The sequence below is a fragment of the Mesocricetus auratus genome, unplaced genomic scaffold, assembly GCF_017639785.1.
Source record: "Mesocricetus auratus isolate SY011 unplaced genomic scaffold, BCM_Maur_2.0 Super-Scaffold_100011, whole genome shotgun sequence".
NCBI lineage: Eukaryota > Metazoa > Chordata > Mammalia > Rodentia > Cricetidae > Mesocricetus > Mesocricetus auratus.
Window position 1 is genome coordinate 35,261,175 of NW_024429195.1, and position 26,366 is coordinate 35,287,540.

The following is a 26,366-nucleotide window of genomic DNA, read 5'->3' on the forward strand; positions in this document are numbered from 1 at the left end:
TTGAATTTAAAAGGCAGTAGAGTGTATGTTCATCTTCCAGGGCTGGACAAATTCCATACTTCAAAGGAACAAGGAGGGTGGAACCCAGTGAAAAAAATGTCTGGACAAACTTGTCATCAGCAAGAGATCTAAGGAACAAGAAACATACTTGTCATGAAGTTGTGGGAAGAGAGTGTCTTAGTTAGGGTTTTTGTTGCTGTAATGAAACACTGTGACCAAAACTAAGTTGGGAGTAAATGGGCTTATTTGGTTACACTTCCATATTACTTTGCATCATCAAAGAGAAGTCAGGGCAGGATCCTGGAGGCAGGAGCTGAAGTGGAGGCCATGGAGGGATGCTGCTTGCTGGCTTGCTCTCCATGACTTGCTCAGACTGCTGTCTTGAAGACCCAGGACCACCAGCCCAGTGATGGCTCTACCCACAATGGGCTGGGCCCTCCTCCATGATCACTAATTAATAAAATGATTTACAGCCTGCTCTTATGGAGGCATTTTCTCAATTAAGGTTCCCTTCTTTGAGGTAACTCTAGTTTGTGTGTCTTGTTGACATAATAAAAAAAGAGAAGTCCGACTTCAGCTAGATGTTTGTCAGGGCTACTTAGAACTGGTCAGTTCTGTTTTCTCTGAAGTGTCTAATTCCAAAGCACACGTAGGTGTCTTACTCAGGTCTAGAGCCTACTTAGAACTAGAGTTATGTAGGTTGGTGGATGAGACCGTTGTCACTCAGCCTTGCTCACATTAATGGTGTCTGTGAACCACATCTCCGCATGGTAAACATCTGTCCCCAGACAATTTCTTTTCGTTTCATAATTGTGTGTATTTGTGCTCATTTTTTTGCCATTTGAAATACTCTGAGCTCTTGTTTGTGTAGCACTTCGGCCATCCTTTCTTACCCAGTGGCCTTCCTGGTAAAGTAATCCTTTAAGAAGTAGCCATTCTGGTCTCCAAATGCTTGTCCTGTCTATGTCACAGGATGTAATACATTTTATATATATATCCCCAAGAACTATCATTGCTTCATGTGGATTCAGGCTCTTAATTAATATGAATGAAATAGGGCCTGCAGAGGTAGCTCAGTAGGCAAGATGCATGCCACATATTGTTTGGGTCAATGACAGACTTCACATCTAATGATGATTCTGGAAGAGAGTGTCCCCTAGTGATCTTGTAGCTGACTTAGTTTTTATACATACCCTCTGTGGTATTCATATAGTAGCACTGCCTAGTGCTTGCTACATTTCTCAGAACACATCCATTTGTTAAGTGAGGAATAATTATATGAGAGGTGCAAGAAGAGTAATAGAGCACCTAATAACTGAAAAATAGCAGTATCAGAGTGGTCTATGTTTACAAGTAGTGAAACATTCTAAATGTGTAAGAAGGAAGGGAATACCAAGATAATCGGGTGGAGAAAAAAAACGAAACAAAGGAATCATTTCTACCATTGGTGCTGGGATGACTAGATACTCAGACTTATAAAATGAATGGCATTGAACCTTCATCTCACCTCCTGCACAAACATCAACTCACCAGTCAGTCAAACAAAATAAAAAGGCTCAGGGCTTAGACAGTCTCTGTTGTGGTGACATACAAGACCAGCTAGGATTTGAAAAGGTGTTCAGCATGCTTTGCATACTCTGAGGTGGCTATAGTAAAAAAGAGAGATAGTATCAAGAATTACTGACCCCAAGGAAACAGGGAACACTCATTGCTGTATATGGTAGTGTCAGATAGATGACCCACTCTGGATAACAGTCTCAACTGGTGAAGTAGGGATACCATAGGACCCAACAGCAGCGTCCTCAAGTGGCAAAGAGACTGGAAAAACATGACTGTTCAAACACATGTTCACAAAAGTTCTTAACAGCTGATGACAGTGACCTCAAAGTGGGAGCAACCCACATGTCTATCAGCTAATGAATGGATAATGACTATAACGTGATAGGTAATTAAAAAGAAACTAGGCACAAGCTGCACACTGCACCATCATTGTTGTGGGAGATATGCACAGTTAGCAAATCCAGAGGCCTGGTGATTGCCAGGACCTGGGGAGGGAGAAATGGGGAGTGACTGCCAGCGGGTAAGGGTAGTATGTGTTTGGGTAATGAAACCATTCACAAAGTATGTAGTAGTGATGACATTCAAGATGGTAACTATGGGAAAATTTACTAAATCAGACGCTTTTAAACGATGGACTTTCTGTTATGTGAATCATATTTAACAAAGCTGTTACACAAGAGAGCGGAGGCAGTGATAAACTTACTGTGCTATGAAAAGGCAAATAATAACTGTAGCTGGAGTTTTTCTCAAATCTTCTTCAACCCCATAATCCAATCAACTGTGCGAAGTCCTGCTTTATCAGAGGCCACCAAGTCAAATGATGAGATCCCCGGTGCTCAGGCCACAGTGACTCGTGGGTCCCTGGGGCAGTCTTCCTCACCTTTTACAGCCGCCTGTCACTGAGCCTGTCAGTCTGTCTTTCTAAGATTATCTTCGCATGACTGACACCAGCATCTCCTGCGTGTATTTACTTACCGTATATCAGTTTGCCTTTTAAAGACTTTCAACTCCTCAACAAGACTACCATTCACTACTACACTCAAGATGTCTTCTGTCCACCCTGAGGTGTTCGTGTCTAACACTTCTTTACCTGCTTTGCCTCTGAGCTCAGTTTTCTTACACCGGTAGACCATCCACACACAAGTAGCAGGTCCTTGGTATCGGAGACGCAGAGGCGGGTACGCTGCCCAGTGACACTCACACATCAAGGCAGACTGTACACTGACTTGAGGATGGCAGGCAAAGGAAAAGGATAGTACATTCAGAAATGCCCAGGATGCAATCTGGCCCTTGAGCTCCTCATGTATATTCAAATGGTAAAAATCATAGACATAACTAAGTCACTCGGCACCGTTTCCTTCTGTCAGACATGGGCTGTGGCTCTGTGGCTCCTTCCCCTCCATCATTAGCTTTCTGGACAGCTTATGTGTACAAATGTCTTAAGAGTATGCCCTGAGCCTTATTTTCCACCTTTTCAACTAATAATTTATGGCGGCCTGTTCAAGTGTCGTAGGGAAGCTTCATGCTGACACAAGGATCTGAAAAGCTTATGGAAAGAGTTGACCATCCAAGTGGCTGTTCTGTCCTTTGGAAGCCACTCTTCTTTTTCCAAGATGACTGACGTAATCAAGAAAGTGCCTTTTTGTTTTGACAGCAGAGGTATACTCTGCTAGCCACCCTTTGGGGGAGGTAGCTAATGGGTCAGTACTCAATGCACTAGATATCCCTTAGGCTGGGCAGAGAAAAGAAATAGATTGAAAATGCATTTAAATTTGATTTGCATGCCAACAAAGATGGTTCAGTGGGTAATGTGCTCGCCACCAATCCTGACAGCCAGTTAGATTCCTGGAAGCCTCATGAGAGAAGGAGACAGTCAGCTTCTGCAAGCTGCCCTCCAGTGTCCACATATACATTGTGGCACATGGGTTCACATGTATGTATGTGTGTGTGTGCATCACTCACACACACACACACAAATAAGTAAATGTAATAACATTTTTATTTGGTTGCTCTCCACATTGGTCAGCAATCGGAGCCTCTGTAGAGAAACCGCAGACTGATTAGGTAAAGTCACAGTAATTAGCATTAGCCCAGGCTGCCCCCTTTTTTATAACCATAGCCCATTGGGGAAACCACTACTTGGTTCTACCATTAGCATTGTGAAAGCCATGAACAGAAGAAAGTGTAGAGGTCGCCCTCTGCCCTGACCCTGTTGGCTGCCATCATGAGGAACTGGGCTCTTTTAAGCCTTGGGTCTGCTGAAGACACTGTTCTGTCAGAAGTGATAGGACTGTTCCACAGAAGTGAGTGTGCCTGGAAAAGAGAGGGGCGCCTGGGCATTCCCTTTCCATTCTTAGTGCTCTGTGGCTATTTCAGCCTTCATTTATGCTCGATTTTGTATGAGGAACAATTGCAGAGCTAAAGGTGTGTGCCCCCAAAGGTCCCTTGCCAAAGTGGGGTGTAATTTCTTCTCTGTGCAGCACCTTCTCTCCATCCCCCTGCCCAGCATTTCCCTCATATTTCCATCTTTTGTTTCTGTGATCCTGGAATCATGGGATTGTAGAATACAAGGTCAGCAGGAGAACACAGAGAAAAACTGTGCCAGCAGTTATTTATTTGTTTGCATCTCTTCCTTGCTTATTTGTCATTGCTGTATTTAACACGAAAGCTCCATAGAGGTGGCACGTTGTCATTACTGTTCTCCAGTGGATTGATACCCAGTTCTCTGAAAGGTGCCTGGCTTGTCACAGACATTGTCAAAACTTGCTGGGTGGTGGGGTCATCTGTACCTTACAAGTTAGGAAAGAATTTGAGGGCGTCTTGAGTCCCTTCTAATCTGAAATAAGGTGATTCTTCTGTTTATTTTGTACTTTACAATGATGATTACCTGAGAGCCTAATTAAGTCTCCAAAGCCACCCTCAACAGGGCACAGCTGTTTGGCAGTTACTAGTATTGACATTGAAACAGCATCACACTCAGAAACTGTTTCTGAATTAATTGTTATGTTATACATGCTTCATTTGATTTTATCACACAATTGCTACAGTATTTCTTTTCAAATAACTGTGCTATGTCTGACTTTTTAACTTATTTTAGTTATGTGTACCAGTGTGTCCCTGCTTGTCTGTGTGTGCGCCATGAGTATAAAGTACCCACAGAGGCTGTAAAAGGTTACCAGGTCTCCTGAAACTACAGTTACAGAGGATTGTGAGATACCATGTCAATGCTGGGGATTAAACCCTGGTCCTCTGGAAGAGCAGCTAATGCCCTTAACTACTGAGCCATCCTCCAGCACATCTGATAATTTTTTTAAAAGAAAAATGTACTTTTTCAGCCTTTTGAATGAGAAAAATTAGCTGAGGTTAGGTAACTCTTTGAAGCTGTATTTCTCAGGCGACTCCCATGATCTGTAGTTACTTTACTGCAAGATAGATATTGTCTGGGTATCATCAGAGTAGATTTCTTTAAAAATGTTTTACACGTGCTTATCACTTGTGTGTACCTGCACATGTGTAGCATGTGTGTGGAGACCAGAGGACAGCCTGTGGGAGTCCATTCTTGCATTCTGCCGAGCAGGTCTTAAGGGTTCACACTCAGCTCCACAGGCTAGGGGCAAGCATTTTATTTGCTTTACTGGCCACAAATGGATTCTGTTGGTTTGCTTTGGTTTTTTTGGTTTTGCCTTTTGGAGATAATTCTAGTTGTCCTGGAACTTGCTTAGTAGACCAAGCTGGCCTCAAACTCACAGAGGTCTTCTCGCCTATGCCACCCAAATGCTCTGCCCAGCCCTCTAATGGATTCTTTTATTTATTTGTTCATTCATTATGTATACAGTGTTCTGCCTGCGTGCCAGAAGAGGGCACCAGGTCTCATTATAGATGGTTTTGAGCCATCATGTGGTTGCTGGGAATTGAACTCAGTACCTCTGGAAGAGCAGCCAGTGCTTTTAACCTCTGAGCCATCTCTCCAGACCAAATGGATTCTTAATCAACCTGTTCACTAAGGAACTTGTTGGCAGGTGCTAGAGCATTTTAACATGTGAAATATAAAACTTACAGAGATGAAGACAAGCTGTTCCAAAATAGAATGACCAGATAGTTTTTAAAAGGCAATACACTAGTTTCTGTTGCTGTGCTAACAAATAAATAACAATGTGTGGCATGATTTTGTTCATCACAATCATTTTGTAGTTGTGGTAAGCATCAATATTGTTAACATCTCTACAATGCTGTTATGGTATGGGAACATACAGGTTTTGATACGTAACAATGCCACCAATACCATCGTAAGTTGTGTGTATTTTCATAACCAAGGAATATAAAAATGTACAGTTTAGAAGTTGGGGAAAGTGGTCTGGAGTTGTAGCTCAGTGGTAGACTGCCTGTCTAGCATAAGCAAGCTCCGGGGTTTGATCCCTAGCAACGCTGTAAACAGAAAAAAGAGCAACTAGGAAAGAAACAGAGTGCTTTGTGAAGCCAGGGTTCACTTTGGGAGAGGTCCTGTTTAAGGACTGGGATCCAGTACTTGGCAAGTCATAGTGGAGCGTGCATTTGGAGCTTGGCTCTGGCAATCAGTGGAAATAGAACAGCTCTATTTCCCCATTTTCTGGATGCCTGGTCCCTAAATCCTAGTGGGATAGTGCAGGAGGAGACAGAGTATTCCAGACGTTGGCTCACCTCTGCGGGTTGAGTAATCTGTGTCAGATCACAGCCTCAGTCTGTGTTCCTCCCTGACTGCATGGCCATGAGTAAGTACTTGAAGGAGGGAGACACATTTGTGAAGATGGAAGATGCTATTTGCCTATTGAATTGGCTGCAGAGGGCTTGGTTCTGTGTACTGGTACCTCCAGAACAGCCTGCTGATGTCCTGAGGACATGAGCATGCCTGGGTAGCTGGAGAGCGTTACTTTAGTATCGGAAACACTTAAACCATAGGACCCTTGCTCCTTAAAGCACTAAGTCTAAAAGAATTGCTGTTTGAGGAGTGACTGGAAATTTAAAATGTCATTTTATTTGCACGAACCCAGTGCTTTGGTGTGCCACACCTGTGGAATGAATTTGATCTCTTTTTTTTTTTTTAGAAATAGAGTGATGTATCTAGTTAGCCTTGGAGCCTTGGCTATGGACTTTATAAACTACTCTACTTGTCTTATATTAAATTAATCTTACTTGAACATTTTTCATATAGAATTTAAGACCATGATCATCATCTTATTACTGTGAGTTAGGTTCCGTTCCAAGCACTCTATGAATTCTAAATTGATACAGAAATTGCAGAAGTCGTTGCCATTGCCTTTAATTGTTATAGTCAATTAATTTCCTTTCCTTTCCCACTTTGTTCCAGGCTGCTGTGTCTAAGCAGCTCAGAGTGTTCCTTTGTCCCCCAGTCTGGCAGTGGAGCAACCCCTGCTCTGTCCATATTTGTACCGTGTTCACTCCCTAGATCCTGCCTGACCGTGAAAGCAGGCTTTTGTTTTGCTTTCTGCCTCCTGCTCTTCAAGCTTCTTTTTATTCTTGTACCTTTGCAGGTTGGTGGGGGTAGAAAGAAAGCATTTTGAGAACAAAGGCATGTATTCAAATTCACAGGGAGCATTCCAGTTAGGCATTTTCTTTTAAGAGAAAAGACACTTAAACTCTGCATTTTTCTTACAAGACCCAGTCTAACTCTTAGAATCAAGACTGATTTTTATTCCTGAAAGTTCTATGTTTGGGTGAGCTATTTTGACTTCCCTTAAGTACCTCCTGCTTTCTATAGCTCTGTGTTATAGCTCTATGCCTCAGGATTTGTGAGATGATGGACAGGAGTAATGGTGATGGTGACAAGGTTTTAACAATGGTGTATGTCACGCCCTGTTCCAGGAACTAAAGGTGTCCTGACTCTTTTCAGGTTGAGGGCATTAAAACACAGCAACTGCAGGTACTTAGTAAATTTGGCTGTGTCTTTGAAGCCTTTTATATCTCTTAAGAATACATGTGCCCCTTATCATATTTCTGTGTAATTCTACATATGATGAAGTGATGCATTGACCACCATAATGACCACAGCTTGACAATGTCACTAGCTACATTTAAATCACACTCTGTGCTGTCTCCCCTTGTCTAACACAGCAAGCTCAAGTCTCATTCTCAGTGGATGAGGAGCTTACGTGGGACAGCTGGGATTGGTCTGAGAATTTCTCTCTTAACCCCACCCCACCCACCCCACCGCCTCCACTAGTTCCCCCTAGCTGTTGTCTCAGGACTAGTTTGGTGTTTTGGTTTTTTGTGGTTCTTTTGGTCATGTAGTCAAACACTTGTGCAATTAGGACACAGGTTCTCCCAGTTAATGTGGTGTACTTACGTCAGCCACTTCGTCTTTGGCACAGGACAGCAGGCATGCACAATACCTAGCATCTCTCACGTATCTGGCTCTCTAGTCCTTCACCTCTTCCTTCTGGAGGCAGATGGTGGGTTCAGCAAGGTGAGGATGAGCACAGAGAGACGAGGCCCACTTGGTGAGAAACATGCGGTGCATAAGTTCAGACGAGATAGGACAGTCAGATCTGGGCACTGTTGGGCATCAAGTTGCCTTCTCTAGTGGACTGAGGAAGAGGGCTGGTGTGCATGAAGGCCAAATTGATCACTTATTTGTTTTACTTCCCTTTGTTTTTCATGTCAGGGAAGGTTTATAGACTCAAGGCAAAGGAAACTTGGATTCAGCCACCCTGCCCTAAGACTCCTTTAGGTGCCGTTACTTTTCCGAAAGCTGCCCCTCAAAGTACCCTAGGTGTGTGACCTGTGTAACATAACATGCATTTCTACAGTTCTGGAGGCTAAACGTCTAAGAAGGCAGAATGTCTTCCAAGGCCGCTGTTTCTGCCCTATAAATGAATGCATTCCTTGGGTGGCTTCACAAGATTCACCTCTGGAGCCTAATTTCAATTTGGATTAGAGTCTACCTGCACACACAGTTCTGAGGCCATGAACACGAACACTTCAGCATAGGGAGTTACGACAGGGTCTTGGTAGAGTGTATAATCAGCTCACAGTGGGTGCCATCTGAGCACACCCAACCTTCCCAGAGGTCTGTGCTTCCCTGGGGGTGTGTGAGTGGCTCTTGTGTTGAGCCACAGAGTTAGGGATAAATTTGGACGAAGCATACTTGTTCTGATTCCTGAAATCGTTGTATTTGGGCTTTTGTAATGACTAGAACCCATCCTGTTTTCCCCTCACCTTTGAATATTCAGTGGTTAGCAGTGGTATGTGTCATGGAGTCACTGCTGAATTAAATATGTGATTTGTCTGCCTCCGGACATTTCCAGAATGTCATTCACCCCAAGAGGAAATGAATTTGTTTTTCCAGTAGTTATCTATGGAGATTGAAGGCATATTTTGTTGTCTTGGGTATTTTGAACTGAACTTCTCAGATGTTTGATTTCTTCTACCTGAGTGTGTGTGTGTGTGTATGTGTGTGTGTGTGTGTGTGTATGTATGAGAATTACTTTTATTAAACAAAGGATCAAAGGATGTAATTACCACCATTTCTGAAGTTGCATTCTAACTAAGCTTCAGCCCTGGTTATTCTTTTGGGAAACCTGAGAATAATTTCCTTAGGTAGAGTTCATAATTGAATTTGATAAGTAAAGTGTGGTGTAATTTGCTATAAAACAGCAGTAGGCAAACTCTCATTATGTGTTTTTGTTTTTGTTTTTATATACTTAGTTTGGAATTAATGCTTCCTTTTGGGAGGATGAAAGACAGGCCTGGTTTGCATAAGAGCGTGTTTATGAAAGTGTCGTATTATGTATGTACATGTAAATATCTTTCACAAATACCACAGAATAACTCAGGATAATTAGAACAGGGCTTCAGGCAGTTTTTATATGCACATCAATTTGCAGCTTCATAAGGCTACTTAATTTTCTGCCTAGGAACCTCCTGTGTATGTATATAAAGATAATTGACTCTTCAGAGTAAATTCATTTTATTATTATTATTTCTTAAAGATTTCTTTATTTATTATGTATACAGCATTCTGCCTGCAGGCCAGAAGAGGGCACCAGATCCCATTACAGATGGCTGTGAGCCACCATGTGGTTGCTGGGAATTGAACTTGGAACCTCTGGAAGAACAGCCAGGTCTCTTAAGCTCTGAGCCATCTCTCCAGACTCTTACTTTATAAATTTTTAGGAACAATTTCTTAAGGACAAATGTTCTTATAAAAGTAGTGAGAAGACAGTTTTTCAGCTCTGTATGTCATGTAGTTTTTAGAAAAAATATGCTTATAGCAAGCCAAAAATTATAAAGTGCTGAGAATAAATTATTTTCATTACAATCACTGCCCTGGAAAGTGACCTCTGTATGCTTTACTACGTCAGGGAAGTCCACGTAACTGGCCCTGGAGGACATGGGGAGCTGTTGGGAAGTTCTTTGCTTCTTTGAACTTTGGAGATTGAATGAGTATCTTATGAATATGGAACACCTGGAATATGCCTTCCCTTTTTCCTAATAGCTAGTGGAAGGTAGAGAGGGATGGAGAACCCCAAGAGATAGCCATTTTTGTATCACTGGTAAGAAACACCCACAACATTGGTATTGCAGTTCTAAACAAGTGTGTTTGTGCTCTGCGTTTTAGATGGAGGATGAGATAGTGTTGATTTGTGTCTACACCTTCCAGGGTCTTGCTTTAAACACTGCTGCACATGGACTTGTAAATACCAGCTGCATGCTCAGAAGTAGCTTCGTATGCGTAGCTGGCCAAGCTCTTGTGAAAGTACTTAGCTTTATTCAGAACTGTAAGGACAGCAGAGGCTGCCCTGAGTTTCAGTAGAGAGTTATTTAGAGCCTCAATTTCAGTGAATGAATGTTGAGTTTACTGGAACACTGGCACAGTAGACATCGTTATGTTATTTATGTCCATTTATGTGTGTCTGTGTGTGTTTATGTGCACCATATGTGTGCAGGTGCCCACAGGGTCCAAAGACAGCATTTAATCCCTACAGGTCTGGACTCCTGTGAGCTGCCATGAAGTGCTGGGAAATAAACCTGGGATCTCTGGAAGAGCAGCAAGTGCTCTTAACCACCCAGCCATCTCTCCAGCCTCCTGTTTTGTTAACATAAACACGGGCTGGTGGCTGTTAATTCAAGTCAGAATTACTTCATACACTAAAATGTAGACTAAACACTTTAGACACTTGCCAGTTTGGCTTTAGCAATACTTGTTGTTGTTATTGTTTTGTTTCTCACAAAGCTAAGCATAAGGTATGTTTTTGTTGTTAGACACAATTAAATTATTTTGTCTTGCTATCAACCTCCTGAGATGCAATGCAAAAATCTATTTCAATATACAGATTCAATTTCAAGCATTAAAAAGAAAAAGAAACCCAAAATAAAGCCTGTCTGAGTGTGTGTCTCATTTTCTTAAGTAATTGATTTGACCAAGTGTTGGTGAGTCTAGTCCCAGATTCCCAGTTTACCAGTGTGTGTGAGAGTGTGTGCATGTGTATCTTTTGTTTTCTTAATTTGACCAAAGTCAGGCCCTTTTCTCTATAGCTGAGCTATAGCCTCAGCTCTTGTAGTTTCTTGTCTTCTCCCTCAAAGACCCCAACCTAGAGTTCCTTCCATCTGCTGTTTCAGCCCTGCAGGTCTCTGGAGCCCCTGGAGCCTTCTGTGACTATCATTTCATGCTTTCACTCCCTGTGGCACCTCATTGCTTTGCTTTGTCATTGTGGTGCCTGTCGTATGGACTGTGTACATCCCTGCTTGTGTTGTGTCAAGACTGGGGGTAAAGCAGTAGCTCAGCACCAGTCAGGTAGGCACCAACTATTACAGTGTTCTTCCCTGGCTGCCTTCCTAGAGATGAGAGGCTGCCTGGTGTCATCTGCCAGAGTTCTTGGTGAAATCAGGGCAGCTGTGTACACATTTGACCATCCTGACTTGAGATGTCTTGTTCGTTAGTCAGAGTCCTTCATTTTTCCCTCGCCCCTAGTCCAGGTGAATGGTATTTTAATGTACTTCCATGGCTCTTATCATTGGTGTCCCTGTGTTTTCTAATATCCATGGACTTGTGTGAACTAAAGCAGAAATAGAGATGTTCTCAGATCCGTCTGGAAGCATTCTTACATGAGCCACGGAATCTCTTCCTGCAAAACCTTTGAGTATATGGATAGATATAGATATAGGTATAGATATAGATACAAATATAGATATTTACTCCTATCATTAGCTTAAATACGCATTCAATTTACTTATCCAGTAAAATTATTTTGATCATGAAAATTGTATGACAAGTCCTAGATTTACGAACAAGATAATGGCCTTTCCAAAATGTTTCCTGGAGTTGGAATCCTTCAATTAATGGGGAAGTTACTAATTCCTTTGTGTAATTAACAGGGAAGTTAATAATACTTTTCGCATCCATGGGCGTGCTTGTTAATAGCATATGTTACATCCAGTCCTTTTGTTTTCTTCTTAGGTGATTGAAGACAGTACTGGAGTCCGCCGGGTGGTGGTCACGCCGCAGTCTCCTGAGTGCTACCCACCAAGCTATCCCTCAGCCATGTCTCCAACCCATCACCTACCCCCTTATCTGACTCACCACCCACACTTCATTCAGAACTCACACACCGCTTACTACCCACCTGTCACCGTGCCTGGAGATATGCCACCGCAGTTTTTCCCTCAGCATCATCTCCCCCCCACAATATATAGCGAGCAAGGTGAGTCGGTTGCAGCTGGCATCAAGCTTTGTTGAAACTGACTGTACTCCGAGAACTGGTGAGGCCTCCACGCTTTGTCTCCTGTGGAATAAGCAGGGTGGAAAGAGACTGATACAAAACTCATGGGCTGTATACCAAGCTTCCTGCCTTGGATTCTGCCTCAAACGAGTCCTTTGACTTGGTTGATCACAGATCTTTCTTGCTTCCACCCCACCAAGAGCAAGAAGTAGGATAGCTCATCTTTATTTTGGAAGTAGGCAGCCATCCGCCCTGTGTCCTCTGCCTGTTGATATGTGTTTATGTAATAGTAGCCTCAGGCAGAGCTGGGCCCCATTATTTCTTTGGCATCATCATGGTCTGCCAGGAGAAGGGAAATTGAAACGATCCGTGCCCTGTTTCAAATGCTAGAAGATTATGAAGTCTCAATATCCTTTGGGTTTTCCGAAAGATATATCTTGGCAGAACTCAACAGTCATCTTGCTGTTGGTGTGGCCGTCTTGCAGCTGTTTTTAGCTTGAGACTAGCCATTACCTCAGCCACGCTGTCACTGGCTGTTAGGCAGATACTTACATCAAAATGAATCGAGTGTCCGAGTTTTTAGCACTGTGTCCTTTCAAGTTCCGATGTGGATTCAGTCTGAAGCTCTGACCACCAGAATGGATGCTCAGAAGCTATACAACCAAGGGAGGTGGAAATTAGACTTCAGCTCTAGGACTTTGCAGAAGGCTCCTTTCACTTTGAGTTGGAACATTTTGCTGCTTTAAACATTTATTGTTTTGGTTCAGAGGAATTCCTCTTACACAGCATAGTCTTCAAGTTTCCCCTCATGTTCTTTTTACTACAGCACAGCTTCTGTCCCCATTTTCTCCTTTCTGATCATCTCACGTTGTCATTTATCTTTCTTTTTATTATAAACAAAAGAGAAATCTGAGATGAATTTTTTAATTAAATATCCTGTTGTAACTTAGGAATAAGATTTGATTATTTTGTTTGTTTTGGTAGTCAGGAGAAATTTAACGTGCTTTTATAAAAGAGTATAGGAAGGTCATAGCCAAACATGAGGTAAATATCACGACCTGTATCAATCATTTACTAATTTTAATTTGATCTCCATTTTCTTAATGACATAACCCCCCCCCCCCAATAAAACATGGCATGAAGACATTTGGAAAAAAATTTTGCTAACTTTTTTTTATACATGGTCTCATGCTGGAGCCAGAGTCATCGTAAACTCATAGCAATCCTCTTGCCTCTTCCTGGTAGGTGTTGAGATTGTAGGTATGTACTCCTCACTCAGTTAATTAATTTGTGAAAAGGTATTTGGTGCTTTGTCATAATTCATATTAAATACTTGAGAATTGGCCAGAGTGTCTGGTTGGCTGTGACTTCACTGACATCCTGCAGAGTTTTGGCCCCTGATTCAGTCTGGTGATGCTCTCCAACCTGCCTTATTTTAGCAGCGGTACTCTAGGGTGCCTGGTAGTTACTCTTGTGTAAATGATGGCTTTATAATCTTAGGCAAGGTAAAACTGTGATTTAAACCATCATTAGAATTAACTTAGCACTGTCCGTTCTTCATTTCACAGTCTACTTTGATCTAATTTCATTAAAATAACACTGAACAGTAACATGCAAATAATGAAAGTGCCACCTTTAGCTTCAAATTAAAGATGGTAATAAAATAAAATTTCCATATTCCAGAAGCATCTGTGGAGCTTCCCTTCCTGGTTTCTCAATGTATATACCTAAAAGCAATTAATCATTAACTCCTGGAACCATGAAAGTTTAGAAAATTCTCACCACTTCTTAAATCATTCTTACATTGGCCTCCATGGTGACTACTTGAGGACAGTTGCCAGCATCTGACATATGTCAGTATAGTTGATTTAAACACACTCTTTCTGAATATGGCTGTACTTGTTTTCTCACATTCTCTGGTCCACACTGGCTGTTTTGTAAGGATGTAAATAATCTGTGTGACCAGAAAGGGCATGAATAGCAGGGCTTTACCTTTGAAGGACTGAGATCTTAGTTAAATTATGTAGTTTCTCGTGCATTCCTGCTCAGCACTGTCTTGCTTTAGGTTGTTTATTCCTAGAAATTATGGTTAGTCCTCTCTTTTTATGCCCACAAGTGACATATAATTTATATAGTTACTGTATATTTGAGAAGTCCTTTTATTCCTGAAAAGAGATAAGGATGTATTATCTGTGTTATATGTTGTCGTTTTGTTTATGCCAAAATATACCTAAAAAAATACCACATGTAAAATTTCCTGAGGCTGGAGAGGAGGCCCTGTGGTTCAGAGCACTTCCTGTTCTTGTAGAGGACCTGGGTTTGGTTCCCAGCACCTTCATTGGCGGCCAGTTCCAGGTGATCCAGCATTGTCTTCTGGCCTCCATGGCACCTGCACACATGAGATACACATGTGAAAAACAATAACTCTTTGAGAAAAATGAGGCAGGGGCAGAGAGCGGGCTCAGCCGTTAAGAGCATTGGTCCCAGATTGAATTCTCAGCACCTACATGGTCACTCGCCAGTCATCTGCACCCATGGTGCACAGACGTATATGCAGGCAAAACAGTCAGACACATATATTAAATTTCCAAAAATTAAATGAGTAAAATAAAATCTCTCTGCTAAGATCCTAAGAACTGTTGAGAGTCCCTGTCTCTCCTTCCCCAGTTAGAAGTATGCACAGTGAGGGAAACGCCACCTCCCGCCAAAAGCTAGGGTTGGAAAGGCAGCTGCTAATGCTAGCTACAGATGCAAAGGTGGCTCATCTTTTTCACACTTCTTTTCCCTCATTTTATATCTTGGTTACTTTAACGACGACTTGTCTGTTTAGTCTCTTTAATAATTTTCTCCAGTTGTTGGCTTCTTTATGCCCAAAACAACTTTTCGTAGTATGCTAATTCTCTACGTTTCGATAAAAATGTTGTATCTCTAAGATTAGTTATACTTTTACATGTTTCGAATCTATATACATATGTAAAGGGGTATTTCATTTGTTCTCTTATTGCATCTACTAAAGACATTGAGACAGGCAAGATCAAATTTAGTTATAAATTCACCAGTCATTGAAGTCTTTAGGGATAATCTTGTTGTCTTCATTTCCCTCCATAATTTATGGGAAATTCTATAATACTGTGTTGCTTTAATAACTGATGATCCCTTGAATAGTTGGAAAGGAATACAAATCCTGTGAACATATAATGTATGCAGCATTGTTTTAAAGTATATTTTATAATGCAAAGCAACTACCTTGCATTGCTTCCTGCAGGGGTCAGGTTATTTGACCTTGTAATCACTTACTGGGGCAGAGGTAGACTAAGCTTGTATTTATCACACACACTGCTTTTTAGAAATTATCCCACTGTATGGAATGTCGAGCTACATCACCCGAGAAGACCAGTATAGCAAGCCACCACACAAAAAGCTGAAGGACCGCCAGATTGACCGCCAGAACCGCCTGAACAGCCCACCTTCCACCATCTACAAGAGCAACTGTGCCACTGTGTACAACGGCTACGGGAAAGGTCACAGTGGAGGAAGCAGTGGAGTGGGCGGTGGAAGCGGAGGTGGCCCTGGGATCAAGAAGTCAGAGCGAAGAGCAAGAAGCAGCCCCAAGTCCAGTGATTCGGACCTGCAAGGTAATGGTGTGGACCTGGGCATTTTGAGGGCTCCATCTCTTACAGGGTGGACCTTATCCCTTTGTTAGAAAGGAAAGGCTACCATAGCATCTTATGTGAATTTTTCATCACATTTCATCTCAGAAACAGTATTGGAAATTGTTTTCACATTGGCCTGCTTCTGCTGGTTTTATGCTACATTGAGAGATATGGAAGATAACAAATTGAATCTTTTTCTGGCAAGCGTGGGCTAATTCTAATCCCAAGTAATTATACCTCCTGAAAACAGCTGTAGTTATTTGATGTTGTAGTGAAGTTGGCTGTGCACGGCTGGAGCCGAAGTTGAGCTTCAGGCAAGGGTAGCTCTTAATGTCGTTTGGCATCACAGATGGATGAGGTAGAGAGTCAGGCTCACCCTGAGTGGAGGCAGCAGCTCAGAAGGCTGTGTAGTGTACACTTTGTAGTTTAATCTTGTGGGGATAGATCGGTGGGGCTGAGGGGGCATGCTTATATTTAATTACATTTTAAGTGAAATTTGGAGGTAGTCATTGCTATAGGAAAAAAAAAGCAGGCTTTTTCGGTAGACATATGGAAGGCTGAAAGACATACATAGACATGCATATGTATGGCTGAAAAAAACATAGACATGCAGAAGACTAAAGCAGGTAACATTTTGACCACTATATGAAGTTATAAATCTAAATAAATACTGGCAAGCAAAGATGAACAGGAGTCAGGCATAGATAACTGATATGGCACCCAGCCCTTTGTGAGTATGTGTGTGACTGCATATATGTATTTGAATGTGGTACATGTGCTCATTTTTCTAAGTGCATGCAGAGGCCAGAGGAGAATATTGAATATCTTCCTTGCTCTCCCTCCACCTTATTCTTTTCAGACAGGGTCTTTCCCTAACCCTGGAGCTAGACTGGCAGCCAGGAGGCCCAGTGATCCCTGTCCCCAACCTCCACAGCACTGTAGTTGGGCACATTGTGCCCGTGTGTGTGCATGCGTGCCTGCCTGGATTTCTGTGTAGGCACTTGGATTCAAATTCACACCCTCAAGCTTGCACAGCAGACACTTTATCTTCTAAGCCAGTGCTTCTCACCCTTCCTAATGCTGCGACCCTCATGTTCTTGAGATTCCTACCATGAATCTTTTCATTGCTACTTTATAACTGTAATTTTGCTACTGTGATGAATCATAATGTGATTATCTGTGTTTTCCATTGGTCTTAGGTGACCTCTGAGAAAGGATCCTCCCCCTCATACACACAAAGGATTTGAGGCCCACAGGTTGAGAACAACTGTACTAAACCCTCTCTAGCCCAAACAATTCCTTATGTTCATAAATCATATGTACTATGAGGACATTTGTGACTGGAAAATGTAGAAATTGTGTGTATTTGCGTGTCTGTAGAAGGTTGGCATCTGACAGGCTTGTAGATGGAATTTCCCTGTAATCCATTCACAACTGATAAGTTGTAGTACAACAGAAGGACAGTGGCGAAACAGTGACCTGTGAGGGCAGTGTGGGTTCTTCTGATGCTGGCCTTTATTGTCTTCTTTGTTGTCCCCATTTCCTGCAGTCATTGCACTTGGAGAATTATTAAACAGAACACAGATAGTATGTGAAAAGGACTCGGAGTTGAGAGTCTTTGAAACAGCTCCTAAGTGAAGGTGCTGTGTCTGCTGTAGGAAATACTCTTCTCTCTGAGGTATGAGACTTCCTATGTTGCTCAAGATGTACTTCAATCTTCTAAGGCACAAGCTGTCTTCCTGCCTCATCTACCCATTTTTGTGGAGTTTAGACTCATACCACTGTGTTAAAATAACTGAAGTCTAAACACAGGACAGTTGCTGTTTGGAATTGGTTTTCTTGTTTTAAAATATTTTGTGTCCTGACACATTATTTGATTGTGCTTGTGAAATAATGTCATATTAAATATAAGATGGAGTATGTATTAACAATTTTTGAATTTAACCATAGAAGAGAATTCTTATTCTCATTCTCTCTCTCTCTCTGTTTCTCTCTTACACACACACACACACACACACACACACACACACACTCACACACACACACACACACACACACAGAAAATTAGGCATAGATTATTCAAAGGAAGATGGAAGAAATCACCAAATATGAAAAGGGAATGTTCATGGTCTCTAGATTTAAGGGAAGTTATGTAGGTACTGGGACTGGAAGTAAATTTACGTGTAAGATCATGAGCAAAGGCAATACAGGAAGGCAGATTAGGTGACGTAGTGTTGAAGTTAGTGCAAAAATTAATGCAGCTGTAGACTCACTTTGTCAAGACCAATCGCTTTCCTCTGCATGCAATTATTTCACAACTCATGTACCTAAGCGTGCTCTCCACTCTGTATTTTAATATTGTCGCTTTTGGGAAAGGGCTGGCTTTGCATTGGCATCTTGTATGGAATGCTCATTCCTGGGTTTCCGAGCATTTTCATGGACTTCACATGAGAGAAAGAAGGCGGGATTGTTGGGAAGCATGTGGCTTTGGCTGTTGTATAGAAAGCAGTTATTTTTTAAGATGGTGGTGAGCTCACGTTTGCTTTGGACCCAAAGAACCCAACATTTCTTTGAGCAGAATGAGATCAGTCCACCTGTCCTGTGACCCCTTACTCATTACATTAGCTTTCACCTCCAGAATCAGCCGGTCCTTCTCTCCACATGGTTTAACCAAGAAATGAAAATCGCAGGGGCTGGGGAGATGGCTCACCAGGTAACTGGACCATTAGTGCTTTTGATCACTCTTAAGCTCTCAGCACCACCTAATTAATATTAAACTGCAGTTAACGCTGTTATGATTTTCATGTGTGGTTTGTTCAAGACCAGGATGTGTCCTTAATCCCAGCACATGGCTTGTGGTATCTTTCCTTATTCTGCTTCTGATGTGTCATTTGCATTTCCAGAGAATACCAATCTCAATGCTTCATAATTTTCTTGTTTTTCAGGGAGTCAGCATTAGTCATCTACCTGTTTATTGTCACACTAAACAAAGGATTTTTAAAGGGATGGGTAGGGACCAGAGATGCAACTCAGTGCTAGAGTGTGTGCCCAAGCACACTTGAGACCTCAGTCCAGTCTTAAAGGCACAGGACAGGGCTAGTCAGCTTCCAATCCATGTGGTTTGTATAATAAAACTAATTGCTCCTGCAAGAGTGAAAAGCTGGCATTGCCAGGAAGACACACGGATGTGAGTGACAGCCTTTAGAAGAAAAAAGGGTGTCCTGGTTGTCAGTTAACCACTTCAGAAGCACAGATAGGACCTTGAACCAGAGACACCTGAACTTCATTTCCTCTTCTCAGTGATTCACACCCTCTCCCCTCAGCCCCCGAGTTGGGCTAATGCTCAGTGAAGGCAGAAGGCAGTGATTGTAAGGTGAAGGACTTCTAGAGAACAGACAGTTCGCAGAGTAGGCGTAGGCTCCACGAGCAGCTCTGTCCTCTTCTTCCCCCACCTCCCCAGTACTGTGCTTAGTTCATAGTGCATACGCAGTGATGTTCACATATTGTAAGTGATTCGGAGTTTTGAATGGCTTTGTTTTCCAGAGCGAGCTTTTCTTTGAACAGGTGCAGCCACGGGACCATTCCCTCTTCCTGGAACTAACTGCTACACTGCGCAAGCACTCCAAACTTATGTCTCTATCATCCTGTCTTTGCTTTCACCTGCAGGTGAAAGCAGCTCAATGGTCCAAAACCCATCACACCTTCAGCAACAGTCAGAATTTCTGTCCCCTTGCAGGCCCTTGGAGCTGATGATAGGCCATGGGCTGAGAACAGTTGGAACATCAATATTAGACATGCTAGGCTTCATTGTCACTCACTAATGATTTGCCTTCATCATTCCCTAAATTTCTGTGGCCTCGTTTGTACAGTGGATACTTCAGTCCCCACGACTGAATATTGAAAAGCCTAACACACTTTTTAATACCTCAATGAAATGGTAGTCCTTAGGACTTGGGCGTTCATTTCCTCGGATGCTTGGGACTCTATTTCATCAAGGCGGGTATTCCTCCACCTTCTCTGATGACCCTTTCCCTTTCCCTGCAACCTCCTTCCTCAGATTACTGATTCTTCAATCCCCCTCCCCCGCCTCCTTAAATACTAAGATCACAGATAGGCACCCCGACTCCTGTTTGTGGGGTTCTGGGTATTGAACCCAGGTCTTCATGCTTGCTAGCAAGCACTCTACTGACTGAACTACATCTCCAACCCTCTTTTTTCCTCCATATCCCCTCCCTCACATTTCTTCTCCTGAAGTCAGACAGGCTTCCTTAGCGTGCACCCTTGTGTTATGGAGGTTCACCCTAACATTTAGAGCACTGCCCTTCCAGGTTCTCCTGAGAGAGGTTGTTATTGGGGTAGAGAAGCACCCCAGGCTGGGGCCAGTGGTACATGTTGTACAAAGATTCGTAGCTTCTCATGGCCTCAGTGTGGGAAGAAGGAACTCTGAACCTCTTTTCTCATATGCCCTGTCCTTGGCGTCTCTGCCTGTGTTTGTTAAGCTCCATCTAGGATTCCCCTGCCTCCTTCTGTTTCTTAGAGTCTGGCAATCCTATTCTCCATGCTATGGCTACAGCTAAATACATCTGAACATGCTGTTCCCTACCAAGCCCCTGCGGCACCCAATCATCTGCAGAGTCTAAATCGCCTGAAGGGTAATACCCTGCTTTTTGTGGTCTGTCAGAGGTTCCACCAGATACCCTGTGGTTGATCCCATTCCATCAGTGTGGTTTGTGATCTTTTCCTGCCCTGTTTTTCCAACTCTTCTGTCTAGTAAATTCCAACTCAGTTCTTCCAGAACCAGCTCAGTCAGAAGTCCCCTTTTCTGTGAAGCCTCCCTCCTCAACATGTTAAATAGCAGATAGGTCAGTGTGAAGCCTCTCTTCTCAGGATGTTAGGTAGCAGATAAGTTAGTAAAAACAGACAGCACAGGATAGCATTGCTTCTCTTTTCTTTTCTTGAAGCATTTGATTTTTAGATTGGTGTTTGTATATTGAATACAGATCTTCAAGAGAAGGAGTGGAAACATTTTGTTTTTACATGCAGATTGTTGTGCAAGAGTGAGGGCCTTGAGCCTGCCCTGAGGCCAATGCCCTGCTGAAACAGTCTTTACTGCTCGCCCCAGAGGTTCAGTGAGACTAAGTCTCCTTCTTTCCACCCAATTCACGGCAGAAACCAAAGCATAATTTATTAGTAAGCAGTTCCTCAGTGACAGCCAGTTCTCAGCCAGAGTTGTCCTTCCAAAGTAGGGGATCCTCTTGGGTGAGTCTAGGAAGATTATGTAAATTAAGAGTTAAGAAATGAAAGCTTTGTGCTACAGAGATGGCTCAGTGGTTAAGAGCATTGGCTCTGTTTTAGAGGATCCAGACTTGATCCCCCTATATGGTAGCTTGCAAACATCTGTAACTACAGTTCCAGGAGGATCCAGCTCCCTCTTCTGTCCTGTATGGAAGGACATACATGTGATGCACAGATATATATGTGCGAGGCCAAACCCCATGCAAATAGAGGGAAAGTTAATAAATCTCCATAAAAAACAAAGCAGAGCTGAGCAGGCGGGGGGGCGCACACCTTTTATCCCAGCGCTTGGGAAGAAGACGCATATAAACCTCTGTGATTTCTAAGCCAACCTGATCTGTTGAGTTCCACAACATCCAGGGCAGTTATCAGTGAGAAACCCTGCCTTGAAGAAAAAAAACAAACAAAAAGCAAAAGCAAAAGAAGTCTAAAGGCTTTGATGATGATCTGCTATCAATAACATAAAGGTATCTGCCAGGTATAGCGGTATGTGCTCCTAATCTCAAGGTTGAGTCAGGAGGATTGCCCATTCCAGGCCAGCCTAGCTGCATAGGGAGAGCTTGACTTGAGAGCGAGGTAGGGGTGTGAGGAGGTAGGGAGAGGGCTCAGTGGCTCAGTATGCTTGCTGCTCTTGCCAGGGTACCAGGTTCCGTTGCTAGCACTGGCACAGTACCTCACAGCTCTCTGTAATCCATCTGCAGGCATCAGCCCTTTCCAGCCCCTGTGGGCACTGCATGCATGTGGTGCATGTACATACATGCAAAAAAAGCCAAAACCAAAACCCAAAACACACACACACACACACACACACACACACACACACACACACGCACGCACGCACGCACACACGCACGCATAAAAAACACTTGCATACCTAAAAAAAAATAAAATACACCCAGTGTTTTAAAAATCCACTCCAGAACAGTCCTGTTCATCCTGAGCAAGCGCAGCTGAATGGGGAGGAGGAGGTAACGAGAAAAATGGAGGTGATACCGAGTGGTGTCTCCTGTGTGACAAAACTATCCCAGCAGCTTTACTCATCCCTGACCCGAGTGAGGATGGCTTCTCATGCATTGCATGTACACTGTTGAAGGGGGTAGGGTTGAGAGATTGTTTAATCATGTGTCATTTGGTATGTGTAATAAGCAGATGTGTTACCGTCAGTGACATTAGAGCAGTTCTTATTAATAATAGGATTTTTTTCTTTTTTGAGACAGTGTCTCTTATTATATAGCTCTCGGTGTAGTCCAGGTTGCCCTCACACTCCTATAGTGCTCACCTGCCCTTGCCATTACTGTGCTCAGTGGGCACTCCAAGCTACGGTCAGCACTGAGGCATTTGACAAATAGTGGCTTAATGAAGGCCGTCCCAGTTTGAATCATGATTTCAAGTGGTGAGGCTAGGAAAATGGGAATGGAGAGAGAGGGGTGGGAGGCATTCAGTTAAAATTCATGGTTCGGTTGAAATATATTCTGTGTGATGATAGGTATTAATGGGACACTGGTGTGGAGAGTTCCTTTTGTGTCACTAATATAGAAGGGATAGCTGACGCTGTGACCTGCAGCCCTCACAGTGTCCCTGGGGAAGATAGAGACTCAGTGGTAAGAGTTCCAAACACAGGAGTCAAAACCCAGGCCTCACACTTTCAGCATTTGACCTTGGAATAATTAAGAATGCAAAGACTCAGGCTCCTTCTGTAGCAATGGTGCCTGCTTCTGGCCCCACAGGACACCCCATCATCTGCTGCTTAGATTTTAATTGTTTATTGGGGGTGCTCCTTGACAACTTTTTCTCTTCCTATATTTTGCAGCCACTGCTCAGATAGTGGTACATGGGCTGGGGAGATGGCTCAGTGGTCAAGCAAGTGTGAGCACCTGTGTTCAAGTCCTGAGAACCCACTTAACTCTGGGTATAGTAACTTACCCGGGAGGCGGAAATGGGAGTCTCCCGAAGATAATGACTGACTAGCCTGGCATGCACGCCATGAACAGCAAGAGATTCTGTCTTAAAGTAGAACACACACACACACACACACACACACACAGAGGGGAGGGGTCTGTTTGCCCCCAATTATCATGAAAGTTGATTTCCTAGTAATAAAAAAGATCAAGGGCCGAGTTAACGGCACATGCTGCACAAATTTGAGTGCAGACACCATGTGATAAAAGCCAGGCAGGTGTGGCTGCCATCTTTAATCTCAGCATTGTAATGGGAGGGGAGGGAAGAGAGACAGGGATTTCCAAGAGTACTTACCAGCTAGGCTAGCCAATCAATGAGCTCCAGGTTCAACTGGGAACCACCTTCATTATATAAAGTGGAGAGTGATGAAGGAAGACATCAGCATCATCCTTGGGTCCCCTCTACTCATGTGGATGTGCATACAGACATGTACTCCACACACATGAGAGAGAAGCAGGGAGGACACAGGGCCCCCTGTACATTGCCCGCTCTGCATTGGTACTGTAGCTTTTCTGGATTGCTTCACACATACCTCTGCTGTTGATGTAAATCCTCAGTGTTTGCTTGCTTTCTGCTGCCTGTAAATCTTGAACATGGCAAAGATACCAAGAAAACATGAAAAAAAAACCATTAAAAGTGAGCTCAGGTCCCTGGAATCCTCCCATTCTGTCTGCCAAGTCTGGAAAGTGAAAATGGTCTGAACAAGCCGGGGTAGCTTTTAGTCCTTCAGGGGACAGGGTGCATCCCTGGAGCACAGTGAAAGGCACTCTCCTCAGCAGGAAGACAACTCTCCTCAGCAGGAAGACAGCAGTTGGCTCCACCACTCCCATCAGCCAGGTTGGCCTCGGGCAGGCTCGGGTGAGGGCCCAGCTAACCTAGGACCCGTCCTTGTGGGATGGGAAAGAAGACTGTGGGATGGACAGAAGGTTGATCAGGAATACCTGTGAGCTTTGTGACTGGGCCAGTCTTCTCAAAGGTCCAGGAGGGAAGGAACCAAACTATGAATGACTCCTCGGCGTGCCCATCCGCCACTATTACTGGGGTGCTAACCTTACTTCTAGGAAGACAAGCTTGGTAGCTCGGCAGAGACAAGAATGACAGCCCAAACTCAGTAGCCAGTATGCTGTCCTTGTTATGTTGTAATGCCCCTTTGCCTTTAGCCTTCTTCCTGTATTTTGTTACACTGTAAAATTTTAAAGATGCTAGCAATGTGACTTGGTCTGGTTTGGCTTTGTTTTGTTTCTAGACAAGGTTTCTCTGTGAACTCACTCTGTAGACCTGGCTGGCCTCAAACTCACAGAGGTCCGCTTGCCTCTGTCCCTCGAGTGCCAGGTAAAGGTGTGCATCACCACCGCCTGGCACCATCTGACTCCTAACACAGTGACATGACACTGATGCTTTTGTCATGTCAGTTCAGAATCTTAACCCACTAAATCATGCTTAGATCTCAGTAGATTCTAACTTCAATGCAAGAAGACAGTGTGCAAGTGTGGTGATACCTTGCTTGTACAAATAAAGCCTGTCTGAAGATCAGAGAATGGGAATGCAGCTTGCCACTCACAAACCATAGAGGTCTGGAGGTCTGTATAGATAAGACTCTGCTTCTTCTCTGGAAGTCAGTGTGCAGGGAAGTCTGAGGGCAGAGTTTGGAGGAGTTTTCCCCATACATAGTACTAAGCTCTGAAGACCCATGCTATTTTCTCTGCCTTTTTACTTTCTTGGGTACTGATCAGAGCACCATTTAGATGGTGTCGTTACCTGTTTTGGCAGACTGCACATCGTCCCCAAGAACCCTTTAAACAGCACGTAGATGCAGTGATGTGGTGTGTTTCTGCTCCTGCTAAAGGCTATTCTGAGTTTAACTGGGGTGGAGGTCACCATCTTCATCAGTGTGACACACATAGGAGCAAAACCACTTCCCATTTCTCAGATGTAGATTTCCTTCCAGTGTAGAAGCCATGCACCCTTGAGTAGGAAAACTAATCTCTCATAGCTTCATTTTCCTCTTATATGTATAAAATGGGGTAGGTAACAGCAGCAGCTCCAGGGGTTGTCATGAATTCTCTGTGTGATTGCAGACACTTATCAAGGGGTTTGAAAAAAGACATTTTCCTGTGGTTAAGAGTTGCTTCCTGTTGGAGTATAGAGAAGCCAGGCCTCCTGCTGTCTGGGTCACAGTGACTGGGCAGTGAAGGCCAAGGACAAGTGAGGGAGGAGAGTCAGAGGGCCACCCACCCACCCACAGACCGATGGCTAACATTCCAGATGCTCTCTGTTTCTTCTGTCTCCTACCCATCTGGATTGTCTGGGCCCGAGGAGGGAGTTAGGACAGACCACTGACGTGTCCAAAACTACTCAGCCCAGTGAATGTTCTAGATGTCTTTGCTGTTGATTAGAAATGCTGGGTGGAGGGATTAACTGGATATAACTTTGTAACTATGTGGTGTGTGTGTGTGTGTGTGTGTGTGTAGGGGGACAGAGCACAGTACAGAGTCTCAAGTGTACTTTTGCTTGTGGTGTGTTTGTTTTGGTTTGCTGAGACAGGTCTCCTACTGACCCAGAACTCACTGATTGCGAGGCTGGCTCCAGGAATCTGCTTGTCTCTGGTTCCCCAGAGACATGTGGGCCACTAGCTCCAGTTTTATTTGTTTGTTTGTTTGTAACTTGGGTTCTGGTGATTTCACTCAAGCTCCAGTAAAGTCCAAGGCAAGTACATTACTGAGTTTTTTGTTGTTTTTTTTTTTTGTTTTTTGTTTTTCTTTGTGAGCTGCCTCATTTGTTCTGGAATTGCTTCTCTGTAGCGATGGGTCTTTCCATGTTGAGGTTTTTGGAAGAGGGCAGAAATAATCATGTGTTGGTTTTGGTGGGGATGGTGTACCCTAAGCACAAAAGAAAATGAGTGACTCAACAGCGGGTTGGGGGGGATGGGGGGGGTGTCAGAGCCATGGCGGTTGAGTAAGAGAGAGTCCTAAAAGTAGGAGTGGCAGGAGGGGCCCACACAGTGCCCAGGAAGGTTAGACTGTGGAAGAAAGGTGATTTAGAAAGGAGAGAGGTTTTGTAGTTCCATGCTATGTATTCCTTCTTCCCGCTGAGGCATGGGGTAGGCCAGGAAGATAGCAGAAGACCTTTTGCCCTGTTCTGACCCGAGAGGCTTTTACCAGAAGGCCTGCTTACAGCAATCCAT

The 26,366-nt window shown here is 43.4% G+C and overlaps 1 protein-coding gene across 5 annotated transcripts in view; it reads left to right on the forward strand.

Annotated features, from left to right (window-relative positions):
• Nucleotides 1-26,366, forward strand: part of Fndc3b (fibronectin type III domain containing 3B) — a 284,468-nt gene that overhangs the window by 152,336 nt on the left and 105,766 nt on the right. For all 5 annotated transcript variants that reach the window (XM_021226947.2, XM_005069755.4, XM_013113104.3 and 2 more), the window contains 2 exons: nucleotides 12,014-12,257; nucleotides 15,623-15,910. In XM_021226947.2, the coding sequence (XP_021082606.1) occupies nucleotides 12,014-12,257; nucleotides 15,623-15,910 (532 nt within the window). The remainder of the gene's footprint in view (nucleotides 1-12,013; nucleotides 12,258-15,622; nucleotides 15,911-26,366) is intronic.